The sequence below is a fragment of the Podarcis erhardii genome, assembly GCF_964252035.2.
Source record: "Podarcis erhardii genome assembly, chromosome: 15".
Lineage (NCBI taxonomy): Eukaryota > Metazoa > Chordata > Lepidosauria > Squamata > Lacertidae > Podarcis > Podarcis erhardii.
The window spans coordinates 24,095,097-24,119,230 of NC_138505.1; the positions used below are offsets into that span (position 1 = coordinate 24,095,097).

At 48.2% G+C, this 24,134-nt stretch overlaps 1 protein-coding gene across 1 annotated transcript in view; it reads right to left on the bottom strand.

Annotated features, from left to right (window-relative positions):
- GAS2L1 (growth arrest specific 2 like 1) overlaps positions 1–24,134 on the bottom strand; it is a 51,942-nt gene that overhangs the window by 10,715 nt on the left and 17,093 nt on the right. Inside the window, exon 3 of the mRNA XM_081841767.1 lies at positions 1,732–1,839. Coding sequence (XP_081697893.1) covers positions 1,732–1,839 — 108 coding nt within the window. The remainder of the gene's footprint in view (positions 1–1,731; positions 1,840–24,134) is intronic.

A 24,134-nucleotide genomic window follows, 5' to 3' on the forward strand; every position in this document is an offset into this window, starting at 1 on the left:
CAGCAAAGATGCATGCCCACTGTGGCGGCTGCTGCTTTCCTGCTGACTGAGAAAAGCTGCTCCTCCTCAGTGCCAGGGGAAAGCAGTGCCACGGTGCCTTGAAGTGAGAGCGATCAGCTGCCCTGTTTTCCCTCAGCATCAGGGAAGGCAGCTCAGATCGGTAGCAACATCATCAGCAGTGCCTTGAAATTGGCTGCCCTGCTTATATTGATGAGAATTGCCAGGTCAAAAATGTTATGGCGGTGTGATTCCAAAACCGATTTTGGCCAACGTATTGAAAAATCAGGGTGTGCTAAAACAGATCATAAATTTTGTGATATTGCCACAAAATTGCAAAAATTTAGTTGGGGGTGGGGAGACAAGGGGTTGGGCCCCTGGGAGTTTTCTGCAGACCCCTAATTGGGAAACACTGTTCGGCTCTCCAATATAAAACAGCCCAGACCCTGTGGGGTCCATCAGAAGTCCTTGCACCCAATCCAAAGTGAGCTGCTGGAACAGGGGAGGGAGGGAGACATGAGAGCAGGTCTGTTCCCGGGTGTTTTCCAGGGAGGTGAGCCTGGCCCCATCCTTGCCAGGCTTTAGGTCCCAAGCTAAGACCGTTTCTTTCAAACAGGTCTTTTGCATTCCTTTTCTTTTTGCATGCTTTAGCTGAGATTTCCGCATTGAGGGGGTTGGACCAGACGACCCTAGAAGGTAAAGGTAAAGGGACCCCTGACCATTAGGTCCAGTTGTGACCGACTCTGGGGTTGCGGCCCTCATCTCGCTTTATTGGCCAAGGGAGCCGGCGTACAGCTTCCGGGTCATGTGGCCAACATGACTAAACCACTTCTGGCGAACAGCGCACGCAAACACCGTTTACCTGCCTGCCGGAGTGATGCCTATTTATCTACTTGCACTTTGACGTGCTTTCGAACTGCTAAGTTGGCAGGAGCAGGGACCGAGCAACGAGAGCTCACCCCGTTGCGTGGATTCAAATCACCAACCTTCTGATAGGCAAGTCCTAGGCTCTGTGGTTTAACCCACAGCGCCACTTCCAATTCTATGATTCAACTGCCCCCTAGGGGGGTGCATGTCTCGTAACAGGGCGGGTAACACTCTGCCCTTATACATCACTGGATGAGCATCTAAGGGATTTTGCCTTGATCACTGTATTAATTTTTCCTCATTGTACTTTGACGCTTTGCATAAAGCTACCGATAGATGCCATCAATGATAACAATAATAATAATCTGATCTCACAGAGTCTAGAGCAGTGGTCCCCAAACTGGGGTTTTTTTGGGGGGGAAGGGAGGCCCCCCCCTTGGTTCCATAAACTCATCCCCGGTGCTCCCTACCCTACGAAAAGCATTATTCAGGATAGTGGTTTGTACAACCCACTGAGGAAGATAATAGCACAATAAAATTTGAAACAGTAACAATTAATTGCACGTTTTATTCAAAATCCAATTAAAACTATGTGGTTTAATTAATTTAACAAATTTGACGGGCTTGATCCGGGGCTTTTCTAAGTCTGAGAGTCATTTACACCTCTAGCCCCCCCCCATCTGCTGCCCCCTTGCCTCTTAGCACCATGATAGGTAATCCCACAGCCCTCTAGGTGGTGGTACAACCCAGTTTGTGAACCACTGGTTTAGAGCCCAGCAGAGAGATTACTCTTTTTTGTGGGGGAGGGGGGAGGGGAAGGGAAAGCTAGGAGGGGAAGGAAAGAGATGTATTTGTAGAAGATCTTACTCGAACAAAGATCAGGGCGTTGGAGTCTCCCACTTTATATTTACCCTCTGAGACTTTGACCATGGGGAACTGGGATGGGCAGGTACAATGGCCCAGGATCTCTCTTACCTAAAGGGGAAGGGGGAAGAGGGGGTGGAGGGGGAAAAAGAAAGGTCATTGATTAGCAAAAGAAAGGTCATTGATTAGCAACCTTCGCAAACAATCCAACACGCTGCTCCTTTGCAGCCCACAACAAAATAAAGTTGATTCAAGTCCCTGTGCGAAGCCTACCTCGCAGTATTGTGATAGGAATTTTGAGGTCTTAGATATATGGTAATGTTCATAAGTGTAGCAACCAAGCCCGTACATAGATCAGAACAGGAAGACTGACCTGGAACCATTTTGATTCCCAAACTGTCCCAAATGTTTTCTCTGCAAGGTCAATGGAAAATGGAAAACCCCATTGTCTTTTCCTTCACAAATCCTGTCTTAATGGTATGTTTGAATAGGGTGTGAGCCTGTGACCTGGCCCAGGAACTAAGTATTTATCATTACAAAAGACTGGCCCGGCTCCCCAGGGTATCCAATCTAGTAACCTGCCAGAGAGGAGATAAACAACTACAGGAGAAAAAACAACATTCAAATTTTTGTTTTAGACCGCCTGTTCTGTGATGTAGGTATGATGTATCTGAGGGATGGTCTTGATCTTGTTGATGTTTAGTCGTGTCCGAATCTTCATGACCCCATGGACCAGAGCACGCCAGGCACTTCTGTCTTCCACTGCCTCCCGCAGTTTGGTCAGGCTCATGTTTGTAGCTTCAAGAACACTGTCCAACCATCTCGTCCTCTGTCGTTCCTTCTCCTTGTGCCCTCCATCTTTCCCAACATCAGGGTCTTTTCCAGGGAGTCTTCTCTTCTCATGAGGTGGCCAAAGTATTGGAGCCTCAGCTTCAGGATCTGTCCTTCCAGTGAGCACTCAGGGCTGATTTCCTTCAGAATGGATAGGTTTGATCTTCTTGCAGTCCATGGGACTCTCAAGAGTCTCCTCCAGCACCATAATTCAAAAGCACCAATTCTTCGGCGATCAGCCTTCTTTATGCTCCAGCTCTCACTTCCATACATCACTACTGGGAAAACCATGGCTTTAACTATACGGACCTTTGTTGGCAAAGTGATGTCTCTGCTTTTTTGTCTTGATCTACAGGGTGGCAATTTCAAAAGTCCATATAAGGCCTTGTGCGCCATTGTTCTGGGTTCCTCCTCTCTCCTGTGGGTGAGGGGAGCACCCTGTTGCAACAGATCAATAAAGATCAAGCTTACTAGCTGCTTTGCTTCTCAATATTCTCTGGTTGGCCTCTGTTATTTTCTCCTACCAATAGGGAACCTACGTAAGGACTCTATATTGGCTCTTGGATACCCCATAAGAGAAAAGGGCAATTTTTGTTTACAACACAGGATTGCAGTGAGGGTCAAACGGGGGCAGTCTCCTTTTCCAATTGCGATTCCTGGATAAGGTGGCCCTTGGGGACCCTAATAAACCAGCCCCCAGCCAGCACATCTATGGCCCTGAAGGAACCAGGGAGAATAACTCCCCCCACCCATGCTTGCAGACTGTCAATGAAAGCGCATCTAGCCACAGACTGAAAGCTGGGGGATGTTTGGGCCTCCCGCCTTGGCAACCAGTTCAAAACAAGGAAGGGGCCCACCCTGTCCGTAGCCAGAGGAGGTGATGCCCTGAGCCAAAAGCTGCTCCCAGATGCAGTGATTTATGCCCTCCCGGCTCAGGGAGACGTATCAAAAACAGCAAGGCAAACGCAGTAAACCCAGGCACAGCCTTCTCCAGATATGTTGACCTGCAACTCCCACCAGCACTCCAGGTAGGCCTAGGAAAGAGCTGCTGCCAGTCAGTGTTGACAATACTGAGCTAGATGGACCGATGATCTGGTTTGGTACAAGATAGCCTCTCCTGTTCCGACGGATCAGGTCTCTTACTAGAGTGGCCCCGAGACTGAGGGATGCCCCTTTCCTTCCTTTCTAGGGGCAGCAAGACACTCCCCTTTAATCAAGGGGGAAGAGCCATTTTCTGCCCGAGGGCCACATTGCCTTCTGAGAAAGCTTCTGGGGGCCACATGCCAATGGATATTTATTTGACCTCTGTGCAAAGAGGCTATGTTCCTACGTACCCCTCTGTATCCGGAAAAGCAAGAGGCACTGTCAGACTCCTTGGGCACATTCCAGCTAGGCAAAAACTTTGGAGGAGGGTACGAAGTAGGCTGAGTGATGGGGTGTGCTCCTGAGGGCCAGACAGAAGCCTGAAGGGTTTCTTTCAGAGTAGAAGATCCATTGAAATCAATGGATCTAACTTAGTCATGCCTATTAGTTGTGATGGGTCTACACTGAGCTAACGTTGAATGCAGTGTGTATTTATTTCAGACAGTGTTAGAGTGACCAGCTTCAAAGCCGCCACAATGACCATTCACAGTGTTTTATCCTAGTCTTATCTTCCAGAGATTATCCACCTTCAGTGGTGAATAATCTGTTTTTCTGGTTTTCTGAGCCACTGTGATCCCTGGGAAAAGTGAGTTAATGATTCTGAAAAGAGGTAAATAAATGGCTTTTTAAAAGGCGGCGGACGGGGAAGAGTATGAGCTTTTATTTTCCCTCGATGGAACAAAATTTAATGCGTGGAATTTTACAAGCCTGTATAGAATAGCTCTCTTGCTGAAAGGGGTGGGGGGTGGGAGCGGAAAAGTGGATTTTTCCTGCACTTAGGAAAAAACAGCAAAAATGACTGCAACTTTTCCACATTTGGTTGGGCTCCTGAAAGCAAGGACAGAGACCTCTGACACAACATCTGTTAGCAGTTTTATTTGAGAGCAGAGCTGTTTAAGCTGAAGAGCCATAGCTCGACAACAGAGCACCTGCTTTGCATGCAGAAGGTCCCAGGTTCAGTCCCCAGCAGGTAAGGCTGGGACAAGACCCCCCCCCTGAACCCCTAGGAAGCCACTGCCTGCCAGTGTAGAAAAAGCTGAGCGAGATGGACCAGTAGCCTTGATCTGTATAGCGCAAGGTCAGCGGTAGACCGTCTGCTTTGCACGCAAAATGGCTCAGCTACAATCCTCAGCATCTCAAAATAGGATTGGAGAACATCTCATATGCGAAACTCTGGAAAGCTGCTGCCAGTCAGTGAAGGGAATACTGAGCTGGGTGGGTATAGTATGAGTTAGTTTCCAGCCTTCTTATGTGTTAAGGAAGTGCCAAAACTCAGTAGTTTGCACACATAAGTTCCTAGGTTCAATCCTTGGCATCCCGAGGCAAGGCTGAGGCGGGGGAGAGAGAGATAGACCCTGCCTGAAACCCTGGAGAGCTGCTGCCGGTCAGTGTTGACAACACTGAGCTAGATGGGCCACTGCGGTGACTCACATCATCAGGCAAATGGCAGGGGGGTAGTCCCACAGATAAACATCTGACTCTCTGGGCCTAAGAAGGTTCCCTGGCTCTGGTTTTGCAGACAACGTTGAGTTCGATAAGACTTATGGCATTTCTTGGTATGAGTCAGCTTCCTGGTCTCCTAGGTGTTAAAGGGAAATCTGTAGCTCATTGGCAGAGCTCCTGCTCTGCTTGCAGAAGGTCCCAGGTTCAATCCCTGGCGTCTGCAGCTAGGGCTGGGAAGGAAACTCTGGAGAACCGCTGCCAGTCAAGTCTTCAACCCTGGGTGTCGTCGGACTTTGAATACCACAATCCCTGTGCACTGGCTGAGCTCGCCAGGGATGATGGGAGTTGTAGTCCGACAACATCTGGGCAGTGTTCAAAATTCCCCAGGCTCATTTTGCTACTGGCGCAGGTCCAATGGCGACTGCGTGGAGATTTTTGGGCGCCAAACGTTGGCGACTCCAGTGGAAAAACCTCTACATTACTCCATAATTAATACTTTTTCCATTTCCACCGTGCGTTTTTCTCCTTCTTGCCTTCTGGAACAAGCAATATAGTTGAGATCACACCATCATAGAATTGAAACATTGGGAGGGACCCCTTGAGGGGCATCAAGGACAAGTTAGGCGCTAAATGGCACCTTAAACCTAGGCTATGCGCGCCACAATGGAATGTCTAGGCGGCCTTTCTTTCAAAAGCAAGAATACAAAGCTGAAAATGAAAGAACTGCAGCTAAAATATTATGTTCATTTTCACATGGTCTAGTCCAGGGGTCAGCAGCCTAAGGCCCAGGTAACCTCACTTCTCACAGTGATGGAACTGCCAGAAGGCCCTCAGAGCTGGACCTCAATGTCCGGGCTGAACGATGGAGGCGGAGATGCTCCTTCAGGTATACTGACTGGGCCGCGGTCATTTAGGGCTTTAAAGGTCAGCACCAACATTCTGAATTGTGCGTGGAAATGTACTGGGAGCCAATGTAGAAGACTACTCCTTTTTGACCTTGGGGAGGGGAACCCAACAGTGGCGGAGGGGAGGGCCAGGAAGTTGGCAGACAGACAGCTGAAAATCTTGGCCTACCCCTTGCCTAAAAGATTGGGAGGGCACCAGGTTGAGAAAGGCTGGTTTAGCCTGCCTCTCACTTTTCTAAGAGAAGCCAGAAAAGAGATGCAAGGAGCTGAGATGAACCAACCGGCCGGGGAAGAAACTAACCTCTTGTGCTAAAGTGCAGAGAGAAGAGGCTCTGGCCCAGCCAAAGCAACTACAAAAAGCATCGGCAGCACAACACAGGGAATGAAGCCAACAGGGAGGCGAGGGCAGAAAATGGACAAACTGTAATAGGTCCAGGGAGTCCATTTCCAAAAGCTGCCCTTGATGGATTAGCCGAGTCTTCCTGACTGCTTGTTCTCCAGCAGAAGTGCCTCGCCACAATTCTCAGGGAAGAGGGGGCCAGGGTGGAACTGCCGCCCGTCATATGCTAGCTTTCTACAAGCAGAGAGGTGGCGCTGGTTTTAGAACTGCTCCCTGCCACATGCTAGATTTCTACAGGCAGGGAGGCGGTGTCAAGCGTTTCACAATTCCGACATGGGGCCTCCCCACTCCAAGTGTTCTGACGTGGGACAGTCCCAATGAGGCTTGCTTGCCTGTTTTGTTCAAAAGCCCTTCAGATGCCACCTTGCAGAGCAAAACTCTCCCATGGCAGCTTGTAAAATGTAAATACAGTGGTACCTCAGGTTAAGTACTTAGTTCGTTCCGGAGGTCCGTTCTTAACCTGAAACTGTTCTTAACCTGAAGCACCACTTTAGCTAATAGGGCCTCCTGCTGCCACCGCTGAACGATTTCTGTTCTCATCCTGAAGCAAAGTTCTTAATCCGAGGTAATATTTCTGGGTTAGCGGAGTCTGTAACCTGAAGTGTATGTAACCCGAGGTACCACTGTATATAGCAGGATAACTTTGCTTGGGTTCGACACAAGTACCAAGGGCCTCTGGACTCATTCCTCACCTCACGCACACATGCACACAGTACTGACAGACACTCTGGAGTGTTTGATTTGTGAGTGCCCTTTAAATGCAGATCAAACCCTGCTCCGATCTATGGTGACCGCCTGCCATGTTGGGTTATCCAAAATGCAACGCCCGACCTGTCATCAGCTTCCCATCCGTCTCTTTTTAAAATCAAGTTTCTAGTCTTAAGCCTGCCCTGGGCAACGCCTGCCAAAATCTCAGAAGCCAGGGAGGGGGGGGTGGTGGTAGGGTGGGACGGACACCTCCCTTCTCCCTCTAATGACCGAAACCTGAATCCATTGAGCCAAATGGTAAACGTTGTAGAATACGTTGTGCAAATGAGAACAATTATTCGTTTTCTTTTATTAACTTTGTGTAAATGTGTCTGATGTGCATAAATCCATAAATCATGCAGAGGGAGAGCAGAATGTCCCTGGATTTGCAAGAATGCATGGCCTGAATGAATATTTCTCTTTTTTTAAGTTTGTGCACACTCAGGTCTCATATCCCTCTTTCGACGCCTGCTGCAAATGTTTTATTTTGACAGATGGGTAACTCGCCCAAAGCCACGTCGCAGGTTTTGTGGCGGAGGCAAGGATTCCAGCCCAGCATCCCACATCCAAAAAAGTCTGTCGCACTACGCCAGCTTTGAGCTGCGGCACTTCTAGATGAACACCATTTCCCATCCACCCCCCTGCCAAGCCAGAGAATCACCCCCCCAAAAAAAATAATTTCTGAATGTGCATGTCGCTCCATGTCGCTTCCAAGCAGATGAGGACACATTAATTCCTCCTGCAGCCGATCCGTTATGAAATGTTTTTGGGAGACCAGCAGATGCTGAGAATTGGAGCACGGGTGGGGTGGGGGGGTGTTACTATTTATATAGCCCCATTGACAGAAACATCTTCAGCAGCGCAGGAGAAATTAACGTCCAAAATCTCTCGTCACGCTCCGGGGTCTAATCTGCCAAACGGGCTGGAGAGGAGGCAGCAAGCCGGCCGCAATTATTTTGCAACCGGCTCAAGAGATCTTTTGCACATGTGGCACAGCCGGCCGGCCTTCCAGAACACATGTGGACGGCCATCGCCACAGCAACCAGATCTCAACAGCTGTTGGCAACGTGCCAGCCGAAAGCTGGAGACAGTCGTGGGGGTCAGGGACGGGAGAGAAGCAAAACTGGTATTTTTAGTTAGCTGCAAATGGGCGCTTCTGGTCTCAACCTCTCTCCCATCTGGAGTGGAAGCGAGGAAGAGCTGGGAACACTTAAAACGGAGAGCAGATTGTTCGCCCCCACCACCCAGGCCGACTTCTGCACCCTAAACCCTCCCAGCCACAAATGTTTCCAGATTTGCCAGGAAAACAGGGAGGTTGGAAGAGGAAAGGCAAGACTCTACACTCTGCTGTGCAGAGCCAGGAAGTTGCCGGCGGCAACTCTTGGGTTTAAGACGCAGATGCGGATGAATTAGGCCTGGCCACCCAGGAATCCCCACCCCAGAGACATATAGGCATAGCTGTCAATTTACAGATTTGAAAATAAGGGACCAGCAGCCTCGAAAATAAGGGATCAGCAGCCAAAATAAGGGATCAACAATTACTTTGATAAAATACATATTTTGTTGCATGCAAATGGCTTTAGATACCTATTAGGTCCATAAATTACCATATAGCCTATATTCAACACAAAAAAACAGCAACAATTTCTTGTTGACAAAGGACAGCTGGACATAGAAAGGGCCCCATTACCTTCAGTAGCTTATTTAAGGGACATCATCAATAAGGGACAGCAGTGGGACATGGCGCTGGGATAAGGGACTGTCCTGCCAATTAAGGGACGCTTGACAGCTATGCATCTAGGTAGGGAGCAAGCAGTCTTGCCTTTCCACTGAGTCTCAGAAGACTCTGAAAGTCCTGCTTGCACACATCATAAATCTGGGATCAGCACAGGAGCCTGCCTTGCAAGCTATTCCTTTTCATTTTGCGGAGCTTGCCCAAATGCCGTTTCCAGTGCTCCCTCTCTCTTAACAAACACGTCATTTGTGCACATTTAATAAATGCATGGAAAACTGAATAAATAAAATGTTCTCGTTTGCACCACTCATTCTGCAACGTTTCCCCTTTTGCTTATATGATTCCGGTCTCGGTCATCAGAGGGAGAAGGGAGGAAGGAATAGGGATTTTATTCCACCCACCTCCCCGTCTTATGAGATATTAAGTGCGTTGAACAAACAAACAAAAACCAAGTAACAGCAATGTGTAGAGATGGGTAATCAATATGGGTTACCTGGATGCAAAATGTTAATGGGCTTTTCAAGAAAACAGAGGAGGCTCAGCCCTGATCAGATTCCTCTGCCTGTCGCCTGACACACCCTGCAAATAGATTAGCATCTTTGTACGCCTGTCTAGTCATGCCCTGGCGTAATGTAATCAGCTGCCCATAAAACACAGCCATCCAGCCGCCCACCCATGACTTCCCCATTCTGCTTTCCTCGGGCAGATGCCAAGAGGTGACTATATTTGGGAAACCTCAAGAGATCTGGGGCAAAGATTAGCTCATCGCACATTACGCAGCAGCCATTCAAGAACCCAGGGTTCTCTCTCTCTCTCTAACAACATAATTAAACATACACACACCCAATGCAGAAATCCAAGTAATCCAGATATGGGAGAGTTCACCAGCCTTACTGCCGATTCAGCCGCCTTCAGAGACCCAGTGAGGTTAAAACCTCTTCTTCCCTATGTCAATACTGTTATTTATATATACAGTGGTACCTCAGGTTAAGAACTTAATTTGTTCTGGAGGTCTGTTCTTAACCTGAAACTGTTCTTAACCTGAAGCACCACTTTAGCTAATGGGGCCTCCCACTGCTGCGTGATTTCTGTTCTCATCCTGAAGCAAAGTTCTTAACCCAAGGTACTATTTCTGGGTTAGCGGAGTCAAACCTGAAGCGTCTGTAACCTGAGGTACCACTGCATAGCATTGTGGGTTCTAGTCAGTGTAGTGAACCATTTGTAGCTCAATCAGTAACGCATGAGACTCTTCATCTCAGGGTTCTGGGTTCGAGAATCGCCTTGGGCAAAAAGATTCCTGCACTGCAGAGGGCTGGATTCGATGACCCTCGTGGTCCCTTCCAGCTCTATGATGCTCTGATTTAGGGTTTTCTCTGTGGCAGCCCCAAAAGTGAGGAACTCCCTCCCCACAGAGCATCTTCATTGTAGGGTTTTTTTAGCCATATACCTCTTGATTCAGGCTTTCTGACAATTAATGTATTTTTGTTTTGCTTTGTGCCTTTTTGTACTGTTTATCAAGCTTTATACTGTTCTGTTCCATTTGGAACTGTTTTATTCATCTTTCTTGGAAGTGCAATCGTGGGGATCATTCTATGTGCAACCCTAAGGACTAACAGAGTTAGCGCGAAGGTCAGCTAGCCAAGCGGGGGTCAAGTGGAAGCGTTGCTTAGCAACCAGGCAGGGCGGCATGATGCCTGCTCTGATTGGCTATGCAGTTGTGAGGGAGTTTCCCCTCTGTACGCTTGCTTGAAAAACCTCCTTCTGTGTGCAGGACCTGAGAGAAAAGACAAAACTTCTCATCAAATTATAAGCTGCTTTGTTCAGTTTTCTTCAGGAAAGTGTGTCTAAGGGTTTCTTTCTACTTTGGACTCCACCTGTATCATCACTGAAGCGGCTTTGCTAGCAGTTTTATTCCTGTAATGGCTTTGTCTCTTTTTTATAACTGTATATTCTATTGCCATAACCCACCTTAGGACCTTATGGGCGAGTAAGAAACCTTCGAAATAAATGGCCTAAACTGCTAAGAGGAACCTCCATATGCAGCTGCAGTATATACCTCTACATATCAGATGTCTGGGTGGGAAGGAAGATTGCTTGCAGCCACCTGACTCCTGGTCTCTATAGGAAATGGGAAGAAGGCGGAATAGATGGGCCTCTGTTTACACTAATAATGCAATTATTCTGCTCTTAGAAACCAACAGCAATTACAGAGGAAATAGTGGAACAGAGTCAAAACCACAGCGGAGATCACAGAAGGCGGGTGGTTTGAGCATGCTGCTTTTGTTCTGACTGGGAGAGCAGAAATGGGACAAGAAGATGTTGAAACAAAACTATGATAATAGAACCAGTTCATTCATTCCCCCCCCCAACTGTCTCTATTTCTAGCTGTAGTTAGAGTAACAAGGCAGGCCCATACAGTGCTTGCATGTTTGTTTATGTGCGGGCCAAGTTACCCTTGCAGCAAGTTTATTTTCATCTGTGAAAAGCTGGACAGTCCAAGATTGTTGGTGTTTTATTTCCACCGAGGCTTCTTGCCTCGGAGCTGGTGGCTTCAAAAGAGAAAGGAAAGCAGGAGAGAGTCTGTTCTCAACTGCCGCCTCCTCCTCCTCCTCCTCAACTCGGACAATGTCCATAAAAGCTGAGGGCTGGGCATGGAGCCTGGACATTACGAAGCAGAAAAAAATGCTCCCTGGGACCTCCGAGGAGAGATGGGGGGCTGGGTACGTCAACCAACCTACTAACATACAAGCACCCATCTCTCTCTGGGCAGAAAATGGAGGGAGGGAGGGAGGGAGGGAGGGAGGGAGCCCAAATCTGGACCAGTGCTTTTCTTAAGTGCATAAGAAGCAGTGTTAGAAACTCAGATCTACAGTCATACCTCAGGTTACGGCCGCTTCTGGTTGCTTTTTTTCGGGTTACACAACCGCTGAAACCCGGAAGTACCGGAACAGGTTACAGTGGTACCTCAGGTTAAGTACTTAATTCGTTCCAGAGGTCCGTACTTAACCTGAAACTGTTCTTAACCTGGAGCACCACTTTAGCTAATGGGGCCTCCAGCTGCTGCCGCACCGCCGGAGCACGATTTCTGTTCTCACCCTGAAGCAAAGTTCTTAAACCTGAAGCACTATTTCTGGGTTAGCAGAGTCTGTAACCTGAAGCGTATGTAACCTGAGGTACCACTGTACTTCCGGGTTTCGGCGATCACGCATGCGCAGAAATGCTAAATCGTGCTTTGCACATGCGCAGAAGCGCCGAATCGCAACCCACGCGTGCACAGACGCGTCGCTGCGCATTGTGAGCACTGTGGGTTGCAAACGTGCATCCCGCATGGATCACATTCACAACCCGAGTGTCCACTGTATAACAACAACAACCTTTTTATTCGACCGTCAGTCAGAAAAAAAATACAAATACATTTGTCAATACACAGTTAAAACACCCAGGAAGATTTTAGAGCTTAGCCAACACTAAAAGGGCTAAACAGATAGCCCCATGTCAATACAGTCAATTATGATCTTGCAACGCTTAAAGGCTAAAAAAAGAAATTTGGCCACCAAGAAAGGTATAGCTCTAGTGACATTATTCAGCAAGTGTAAAACCTGGTTTTCTCCGGGTAGGAAGCTGAGTTGACATAGGAGTGGGTCTATAAAGTTTTGTCTAAGCTCTGCATAAGAAGGGCAAGTCAAGAGAATGTGTTCGGTGGACTCAACCACACCGATAGCAGAATGACAGGTTCTCTGGGCGTATGGTACTTCCCTGTACCTTCCCCACAATATCGCAGTCAAGGACGTTTAATCTAGCCGCTGTAAGAAGTCTGCGGTATTCCACATAGTGGATTTCTGCAAGGTAAGGGGCTGGTATGGTCCGATAAATCTGGTCCCCTAGGAACATCCCTGGTTTTACCTGGGCTATGTCCTCTTGTCTGGCAATGTCACTCAGTCTCCGGGCAATCACATCTCTAGCTTGATTGTACGTCATAGACTCAAAATCCACAGGATTGAACCTCGTGAGTGTCCACTGTATAAGCTAGGCGTCAAATGGCTCAAACAAGCTTGCAGTTGCCAAAAAGGAATGCCTGGTTGCCATTTTGGGGTAGAATGGCTCTCAAGTCTTATTTTTCAAATGGTGGACTGACTGTGATGGATTCTTAGTTAAACATCTGGCTAGTTCATATGACAGCCTTGAGCCTTGGTTAAGAGCTTTGAGAACTTAAAGAAGAAAACTTGCTTAACCCCAGTGACAGTCTGCATCTATTTACTGGCCTATCCCGACCTCTTTTTCTTAACAGTGACTGCTCCTGCTCAGGCTGCTCCAAAAAAGCAATGCGGTTCCAGGAATTCATTCCAATTTTGCAGGAAAAAATATAACTGAAAGAATTCTACAGGATGGGGTCCGAGTGTGTGAAAACAATCCAGATCCAAAGATCCCCAAATGGTGGAGATGTCAAGTGCTATCCTGGCTCCAAGGTATCTTCACTTGGTCGCAAGTGGCTAATTTCGAACACCGATAAGAAGAGCCTGCTTGTCCAGCATCCAGTTTCCAGAGTAGCCAACTAGGTGCCCCCAAAGGAAGCCTACTGAACAGGATATACCAAGAACTCTGGCCAAAAGTTTCAACAGATTTATATTCCTTAAAAAACTGAGCTGAAGAAGGCATTTACTCCGAAACAGGGCCCTGTCCTGGTCACCACTACTGAGTCGTACATCTGGTTCATACTCCGGATACTTCTTTTTGGCCCTATTTGATTCTTTATTCTGACTTTATATAATATGGACTCTTTTTGACTGCCATTGAGACTTGTATAAAACAATTGTTGTGTACTGGTATTTTATGTACCTTTATACTATATCACTGCATATTTGAAACTACATTATTTCTGCACTTAAATGTTGTGTTTAAATTTACTATTATTTTAAAACTGTCGCACTTATACGTTGTGTTTAAATTTACTATTAGTTTAACACTGGTATTCTTAGCAGAATATACACGTTTTTCTTTTCAACTCTCGAGTAGGAATTATTCCTTGTATTGAAACTTTTGGCCAGAGTTCTTGGTATATCCTGTTCAGTGTACTTTCAACAAGAACCCCAAAGGAAGCCTGGCAGCAGGACCTGGGAGCCAACAGCCACTCTCCCTACCTGCAGTTGCCAAGCAGCTAGTATTCAGAGGCATAAAGCTACAGCCGCTAAGTAGCCACCAATTGCCTGGTCCTCTGCAAATGTGTTCACATCCCTTTCGAAGTTGGTGGCCAACACGACCTTGCTGTGCGGGCAAACTCCATAGTTTTCACTATGGACCCAACTTATTTCTGAGATGCTTAGTTGTTTGAAACTGTCGTTTAACATCTGTGACCTCCCCACCCGTATTACTGGACTCAGCAGAAGCCAGCCTGGCCACTGACTAAGGAGGATGGCAGTCAGAGACCAGTAGCATCTAGGAACATAATAAGCTGCCTTATACCAAGTCAGTAAACAATCAAGACGTAACTGGCTGTACTTTTAAGTAAATAGGGTATACTTCATTGTATAAAATTGTAGATTTCAACAGAAGTCTCATAAAGTTCAACGAAAAAAGCAGAAGACCCAGTGGATCAGTTCATTCTCTAGTCAGTTCATGCATAAGGTTTAGGATGGCGAAACAAGGCTAATATTCCGGAAATCCTTGTCTTAGACTCTGTGAAAGGATTCTGTGGAATGGTAACAACCCTTCATGTGGATTATTGGACTCTATGAACAGACAGGTGGAATAGACACTTATACATGTGTGGACCTTATTCATGAACTTCCGTTGAAATCTACAATTTGATACAATGAAGTATACGTTATTTACTTAAAAGTACAGCTGGTTACGTCTTGTGCGTTTATTGAGTATGTTTCATGTAACCATAGGTTTGTTGTTGTTTTGCTAATGTTATACCAAGTCAGACCTAGCTCAGTATTGCCTACACTGACTGGCAGCAGCTCTCCAGGACTCAGAATCATAGAGTTGGAAGAGACCACAAGGGTTATCTCGTCCAACCCCCTGCAATGTAGGAATCTTTTGCCCAACGTGGGGCTCAAACCCACAACCCCGATATTAAGAGTCTCATGCTCTACCGACTGAGCTATCCCATGGTTCAAATTGTGTTTTCATGGCTGTATCCCACTTTGGCACCTTAGGGCGAAGGGTGGGCAAGAAGTAAATAAATATGTACTGTGCAAGAACAGGATGTTGGACTAGATGGGCCGCTGGCCTGATCCAACAGAGCTCTTCTTCTTTTTGTCTGCCCCAAATCTTCCAACATTCAGCTTTATCTGACAGCCCCAAGTTGTAGGATTATGAGAGAGGGAAGAAGGAAAAACCCTCTCCCTGTCCTGGAGAGCACTGGCTATAACAGGGAACCCAGTTTACGTCGCCAAGCCCAGAATTTGCACTCGTTTCTTTCGGTACCGTCTTGGCCCAGTGAGTCAATAGCCCTTTGTACAGAGCTGTGTCATCTCCGAGACCACACAGCCCAAGGAAGGGATGCCCAGCCTGTAAAAAGCCAGCCGCTTGCCCTCCTACTGCAAAACCCAGTGCCAAATCTGCCCTGGCACCCAACAGTAGTGCCATTGAAGAGGCAGCAGCTGCAGCAACAGGCTCTGCCCCCCCCTGCCTGCCCCCCCCCCAACCAGGCACGCCATGAAGAGGTCTCCCTCCCTGCCATCAGGGGACTTAACAAGGAATCGGGCCAGGAAGGAGTTTTAAATTAAAAAGGGCTTTGAGATTATAGAGTCAGGAGAGGTCAGTCTCTCAGCTCCTCCCCCCCCCCCTTCCTGAAAGGCTCTTATCACAGGGAGTAATCCAGATGCGATTCAGGATCTCCAGATAATGAAAAGGAGGTAAAAACAACAACCACACATTGGGCCTCCCTTGGGGTCACCTGCTCCGCTGCCTCCCTTACTTATCTCTACTAGCTGGTAGGTAAAGTCAGGCAATGCAACAGAAAGCAGCAAACCTGCTCTGGGGAGCAGCTGGCCAATCAGAACAAGCATTGCCTTCTTTCCCTTGAATAGGGAGATTTGAATAGGGCTGTGGCTCAGAGGTAGAGCATCTGCCTTGCATGTCGAAGGTCCCAGGTTCAATTCCCCAATTGGCATCTCCAGGTAAGAGCTGGGAGAGAACCAAGCTGGGTAGCTACTGGGTAGCTCAGTTGGAAAATCAAGAGACGCTTAATCTCAGGGTTGTAGGTTCGAGTCCCATGTGGGGCAAAAGATTTTCCTGCATTGCAGGGGGTTGGACTAGATGATCCTCATGGTCCCATCCAACTATGATACTAAGTCCTGGAGAGCTGCTGCCAGTCAGTGTCCGCAATACTGAGCTTATTATGTTCCCAGATGCTGCTGGGCTCTGACTGCCATCCTCCTTAGTCAGTGGCCAGGCTGGCTTCTGCTGATAGGAGTTGGGAATCCTGTAATGCGGGTGGGGAGGTCACAGATGTTTAAGTGGCTGGGGGCTCTGAAAGTCAGTCAAAATCAATAAACTAATTGATTTATTGCTTTGTTTTGTTGCACAAAGGTAAGAGTCTCTCTGACCATGTGCAAAGTGCTGGCTCATTTTCCACAGGACTCTCGTCCACTGTAAGAACAGCACGCTGGATTAGAAGGGCAACTGACACAGCAGATTTTCTAATGTTCTTGCATATCCTTTATTTTAGCTTCCGCATTCCGAGGCCGCAGAGTGGATTGAATACAAATCCATCCTTGTCTTCTTTCAGCAAAGCCCGTCTAGAACAGACAAATCTGCGTTGGTGACTCCTGACTCACATCAGTTCAGCCCACAGCCTCCGCACCATAGCTGGAGGCAGCTCATAAAAGCCGACAGCTTGCAGGTGTGAATGCCCAGCACATGAGCTGTAAGCTATTTTTGAAACTTCAAAGGAAAGCAGAGTGTTGGCCATAGTTTTGTAGGGGCAAATTTGCCACCTTTAGGGTTGCCATACACCTGGAATTTCCTTAACATAGCTGGAATACAGCAGCTGGTAACAGTGTCTGGGTGGAAATCGCTGAAATGTCTGGGAAAATTTGGAGAATCTCCCTAAAAATAGCTCAACAAGGCCAAAAAAAAGCTCAACAGATTTTTGTGTCCAGATTTTCACTTTTTGAAATATGGCAACCCTAGACCTTGAGCCAGGACGCGGGTGGCACTGTGGGTTAAACCACAGAGCCTAGGACTTGCCGATCAGAAGGTTGGTGGTTCAAATCCCCGCAATGGGATGAGCTCCTGTTGCTCGGTCCCTGCTCCTGCCAACCTAGCAGTTTGAAAGCACACCAGTGCAAGTAGATAAATAGGTACCGCTTCGGTGGGAAGGTAAACGGTGTTTCTGTGCGCTGCTCTGGTTCGCCAGAAGCGGCTTAGTCATGCTGGCTACATGACCCGGAAGCTGTACGCCGGCTCCCTCAGCCAGTAAAGCGAGATGAGCTTTACTCCAGAGTCGGCCACAACTGGACCTAATGGTCAGGGGTCCCTTTACCTTTAGACCTTGAGCCACAAAGGTGCTTGATTTTACAGGGGTCTTGTAAAGGAGCAGAAAAGTGGGGGGAGTGCAGGCCAGGGCGTCAAATGTAGCCCTCCAGACCTCTCTATCTGGCCCTAGGGACTCTCTCCAGACCCCACCCCCCACCAGTCCTGCTTTGCACCCTCCTTGAGTGTTTTTGCATGGGCAGAATGTGTCCTTCGAACTCTGAGAATGCCTCTTGCTTGCTTGGATGCAGGAGGTGGGGCAGGCAAGTAAATTAGCATCTTTTGCTCCACCCACTCTTGTTTATGGTCCCACCCATCACTGACACCCCGCCCCCAAAAGACTGCCAACAAGGTGATGGGGGAAATACACAGAAAAGTGCGGAAAAACAGTCACTTGGCACAAGATCGTAAAACCTCTCCTCAAACAAATCAGAAGAAAGTCTTGCTGAACACCGGACGCCATATAGCTTCCCTGCAAACTCTGTGCAAACAAATCAGTTCAAATTTACGAGTTGTTTGGAAATAAGTCAAGGCTGCAACCAGGCCCCGAGAAACTGCCGCAGCAAGCACACATCTGTTTCTGCATCGAACTGCATATAAGGTCGACTCCAACTAAGTTTGGCTCAGGGCAGACTGACTGAAATTAACGAAGCTGTTGAAATTAACGAGCATCGCTCCGTCACATCCATTCATTTCGCCGGGAATGCTCTGGGGTAGGAACCAACCCTGGATACAACCCAGAGTTTGTAAGTTCCTCAGGGCAGAGGCTTCCTACTCTGAAAGCCGCCGTGAGGACTGATTCTGCTCTCTAAATGAAAAACAGTCAACATTAATGACAAAAAAGGAAACCTGGGACTGGTATAGCGGTCAACAACATGTAAGGAATCCTGCTGAGATGAAAAGAAAAAGCTAACAGAGGCTTCAGTACATACACTTAAAAGCAGTATCGTAGAACTTTAAACAATCATGGCTTCCCCTAGAGAATTCTGGGAGCTGTGATTTGTTTAGGGTGCTGACAGTTGATAGGAGAGACCCCTATTCCCCTCAGATGAGTGGAGGGCAGGTCTACTGATGACTCTCAACTATTATCAGATTAAAGGGAAGGGCTGCTTCCCAGAGGCATCTAGACAGCCACTGTCAGAAGCAGGAGACTGGGCTAGGTAAACCTTGATCTGCTCCAGCAATTGTCCTTCATTTCCTTTAAGTTTGGCCCCATCTGCACACCATACATCCACACCACTTTAAACAGCCATGGCTTTCCCCCAGAGAATTCTGGGAGCTGTAGTTTATCAAGGGCACTGAGAGTTGTGAGGGGGCTCCTAGTCCCCTCCCAGAGATAAAATTCCCAGAGTTCCCTGGGAGGAATGATTGATTGTTAAGCCACTCTAGGAATAGCAGCTCCTTGAAGGGAATAGAGGTTTCTTAACAACTCTCAGCACCCTCAATGAACTACACTTCCCAGGATACTTTGGGGATGGGGGACAGAGAGCCATGGCTTCTTAAAGTGGTATAACACTGCTATACTGTAAATGTATAGATGGGACCAGAGATTCTGCCTGTGAAGTCTTGGCTAGGAGAGACCGACCGGCTCTTTGGCTGGAGAGCCTCGATTGTGGCAGGTGTCCATTGTGAAGAGAGAACAGAGGCCCCAGTGATCTGCTAAGTGGGGAAGGCCAGCAGTCTCTTGTGTTCTCTCTGTCCTCTTCAGCCGCCCGCCCCCCCCCCCCCGCTGCATGCTGGCCACAAGATCCTTTGCCTTCCTCTTGCCAAAGATTTAATAAACAAAATGCCACCATTGCAGCGTCTGGATGCTGCTCAGACATTCCCATCTCTCGCCTAACACAGGCCAGACTCCCCGCTCTGATGCCCTCCAAATATTTAGGACTACAAATCCCATCAGCCCCAGCCAGCATGGGCAGTGAATCTATGGGAGTTGTAGTCCGTGCGAGGCCGTCTAGGCAGCCCAGGACCTCCATACATACTGCCCAGGCTAGTACCCTAGGGAAGTCACCTCAGCACTCCAGATGCAGCGGTTTGCCTTCACCCCTGGAGGCGCACTCCATTGTCTCTCCAGACAGATCGACACCAAGAACTGTAAGGGCTAGGTGTCCCAGCTGTGGCTCAGAGGAAGGAAGGCGGTTCAGTAAAGCTCCAAGTAGGAGCCTGTGAGCATGCCAGCCTACAGCAGAGAGACCAGGCATGTCAGGGGTTAAATAACATGAGGTGGAATATTATTAACTCCTGCCAGCTGCAGTACACCATCCTACCAGCTGCAGTGGTGGCGCTGTAGAGTCAACAGCGTCTTCCTCTTGCAGACAACTCTGGTTCTGCAGAGAGAAAAATGTTGGTTCTTGACCATCCTGACCTCCCTTAAGGCTTGACTACCTGAATTGAACATCATCCTGTTAATGATGAGATTAGCAAACGCGACTTATATTAAATACCAGGAGGAAGCAATTTTACTATCAACACTGCAGAGCAAGCACTCCCTAGGCGCCAATGGGAAGCTTAAGCCCAATGCTAATTGTTGGTGGGGAACTATTTCACGGAGATTACAGATTGGGAGGGAAGACTTAAAACTCCCTTCCCCGTGCCAGAATTCTTGATAACCACTCCTCCTCCTCCTGCCTCTAGGCACCTGGTGTTTACTTTTAAAAAACACATAATCTAATTGCTAATCACCTCATTATAAAGTCAAATGCAGGGAGGCCCTAAGGCTCTCTAGTTGAGGAAGGAGGTGATTTGGCAGGGGAGAAGATGTCTATATGCAGATCCAGAGACACAGCAGCAGAAAACTTTGCCCAAAGGAAAACCGCAGATATTTTAAGTCCAGCTGTGTATTTTTCCAACTGGGATCCAGGGTGAGAGGCGGTGAGGTGTAGTGGTTAGAGTGTTGGACAAAGAGCTGGCAGATGAGGGTTCAAATCCCCACTCAGGCATGAAGCTCACTGGATAACCCTAGGACATTCATAGTATCATAGGACTGTAGAATTGTAAGGGACCCTGTCTGAGGATCATCTAGTCCATGGGTAGGCTAACTAAGGCCTGGGGGCCAGATCCAGCCCAATCGCCTTCTAAATCTGGCCCGTGGACGGTCCAGGAATCAGTGTGTTTTTACATGAGTAGAATGTGCCCTTTTATTTAAAATGCATCTCTGGGTTATTTGTGGGGCAAAGGAATTCGTTCATTCCCCCCCCCCATATAGTCTGCCCCCCCCAAGGTCTGAGGGACAATGGACCGGCCCCCTGCTGAAAAAGTTTGCTGACCCCTACGAAGCAGGAATATGCAGCTGTTCGCAAGAGGAATCAAACCTGCAACCTTGACGTGACCTGCACCACACTCTAACCAACTGAGCTATCCAGCAGGGGTGGCAACTTGGCCCCAGGCTTTGGGTGCCCAATGGCACCCATGACATAATGGGACTTCATGATGTTATGGCACTACATTGAATCTCCACAGTGGCGCTTCTGAGGCCTCCCAGGGCCTCCGACGTGATCTCTGAGGCCTCATGGAGCCTAGCAGGGCCTCCGACGTCTCCTCAGTGGTTGCATCAAGCCTCTGACGCGACTTTCGGTAGAAACTGGAAGTCGCATCAGAGTCTGCGCTGTGAGTGCTGAGCACCCCACCCCCCAAATTGTGAGTGCCCGGGCCCCCAGTAGTTGGCGCCTATGTTATCCAGTCACTCACAGCCTAGCCTACCTCACAGGGTTGTGGAGGGTAAAGGACGACGTACGCCATCTTGAGCTCCTTAGGGGCAAGGTGGAATATAACTGTAATAAATAAAATCTGGCTTCAAAACTACAGCTGAGAAAAGGAAGAATGAGTTTGCCTCAACCCAAGAGGGATGTTGGCCCATCAACTTGGCTCTTTCTGCCAAACAGCAGGGTGCAAAGCACTATCTTCTCTAACTTTCCAGTTGCAGAGTAAACAAGACAGGGAACAAAAGCTACACACCCACCCACCCCAGAGCACCAGTTTGTGGAGTCCATTATTCAGTGTTTTTCTAGTCAAAGGGAGCCTGTCGGGTTGAAGTCATCAGTATGCAAGCGGCAACCCGCCCCAAGAGGCTCCCCCTCAGACGGACAAGAGAGTCTTCCCCGTTCATGGAACTTGGAGGCTTCCCTGCCTTTGCAAAGTGGGCGGCTCACACCTTGCAGCAAGCAGACGTTGCTGCAAGTTTCCACTTGAGGAGCCGCAAAAAAACAAGGACGCTGCGTCTAAGAATAAAGTCAGCAATTTATCCAAAGGCATTCATTTCAGACTGCCGGGAGAGGGAAAGGAAAGGAGGGAAAGTGCAAAGCTTCTCTACCGAATCCGAACCCCACCAGAAAATTATAGCCTGGCTGATCCACGGCTCCTGTAATGTTATAAATGAGAGACCTGGTCACAGAATGAGAGACCTGGACAGAACCGCAAGCACGGCCAATTCCAAAGTATTTTCTGCTCAAAAGACAGCTACGCAGCACACAGCAGATGCTTTGCAGTGGTGCAAAGCGGGACAGCCAAGGGGAGCTTTCTCAGGTCAGTGGAGGCTCCCGTGTGCAGGCAGGATTGGCCCTGATTCAAATATTAATCCGCTGATCATCCGTCTGATCCAAGAAAGAGTCACACGTCTGCCACGGACGCTTTCTTTTCCCTTCAACATCCCCCTCCGCCCTGCACACCTTTCAGTTACTACAATCAAAGGTGAGAGGGAAGAGAAGCAAGAGCAGCGCATGGTTGTGCATGCAAAGGAATGGAAAACACAATCTGCTGGATAGAAGCTCCAGAGTCAGGGCAGTCTACCACTGGGGCCAGGCACTGTGGGCAAACCAGAGGCTTAGACGCATCACTTTTTGCTCACATTGACACCGTCCACGATACCAGTTTAAAAAGGCATGGCTCCCCACCCAATAATCCTTGGAGCTGTATTTTGTTAAGAGTATTTTTAGGAGACCCACTGCCCCTCACAGAACTACAGTTCCCAGGGTGGTTTCACAATCCATCCCTCCTGATAGGGAACTCTGAGAATTGTGGCGTAATGGTTAAGAGTGTTGGACTATGACCTGGGAGAGACCAGGGTTCAAATCCCCACTCGGCCCTGAAGCTCACTGCGTGACCTTGGGCCAGCTACCATATCTTTGCCTAACGTACCTCACAGGGCTGTTGTGAGGGTGAAATTGCACCACCTTTTGATCCTTGGAAGATAAAGGTTGGTATATAACCGTGCAACAACAACAATTGCAGCACTGAACTCCTAACAGTGCTCTGCATCCCTTGACAAAACTACAGCTCCCAGAATTCTTTGGGGTGGGGAAGTGTGGTCTCATGTTACTTTAAACGGATGGTGTGACCGTGGTCTGGTCAAACAGTTGACCCATCAAATTTTTAGCACCTAGTGGAGGCTCATGTCTCCAGATCTCTCCAGATCCCATTACAATATGCAGAACACCCCAGGCTTTGACGTCATGACAGGGTTATTCTTCCCTCCCTCTCATTTTGTTTAGCATCTTAGCCTGATTAAGGGTTCCGGAAAACTTCTAAGACATGCTCACTATTTTGTGACATTTGAGCCACTCCTAATAAAGGCATTGGCCCTACAGCAGAGCTTGGGATTTTATTCCCCCGCACCCCACATGGACCACTATGGTGAGAGCTGCTTTTTGTCATCCCAACCATAAACACCAGTAAGAACATAAAGGAGCCTGCTGGATTAAGCCAATGGCCCATCTAGTCCAGCATCTTGTTCTCACAGAGGCCGGGGGGGGGGGCACCAATAAGCAGGACCCAGGGATGAGAGCCCTCTCCTGCAGCAACAGATATTCGAAAGCATTGCTGCCTCCAACCATGGAGGCAGAGCGCAGCCATCATGGCTCGTCAAGTTGGTGGCAACTGATGCCTCCTGTGGCAGAGAGTTCCGTAGTTTAACAGTCCCCAATCTTCCAACGTTCAGCTTCATTGGATGTGCATCGGTTCCAGGGACAGGAGAGAGGGAGAAAATTGCTTTCTATCTTGTTGCCTCTTACTCGCCTTTTCTCTTAAGCTAAAAAGTCCCATACGCCACAACCTTTCCTTGTGAGGGAGTTGCTCCACCCCCTTGATCCTTTGGGCTGCTTTTTCTGAATCTTTTCTACCTCTACAATATCCGTTTTGAGGCGAGGCAACCAGAACTGTACACAGGTTTTAGGTGGGGAGGGGTTCTAGCAATGGACAAGCTTCTGGGCACAGAGTTGGTCCCTGTCGAAAATCAGGGGTGGAAGGAGATGTTCTTGGGAGTCCAGCTCCTATCAGCCCAAGCCAGCATGGCTGTTGGATAAGGATGATGTTGTTCCATAAATTATGGAGGGCTGCCTTGGAAATACCATATTTTTTGCTCTATAACTCACTTTTTCCCTCCTAAAAAGTAAGGGGGAATGTGTGTGTGTCTTATGGAGCGAATGCAGGCTGTGCAGCTATCCCAGAAGCCAGAACAGCAAGAGGGATTGCTGCATTCACTGCACAGCGATCCCTCTTGCTGTTCTGGCTTCTGAGATTCAGAATATATTTTTTTTCTTCTTTTCCTCCTCCAAAAACTAGGTGCGTCTTGTGGTCTGGTGCATCTTATAGAGTAAAAAATACGGTAAACCCTCCTCAGCCAGGGGAGCCCTCCGCAGAAACCAGATTTGAGGGATTCTGAGAGAAGGGCCTTCTGTCATCTACTGACAAGCCCTCGTAGGCTTCCTGACATTCCTGAACTCTCTCG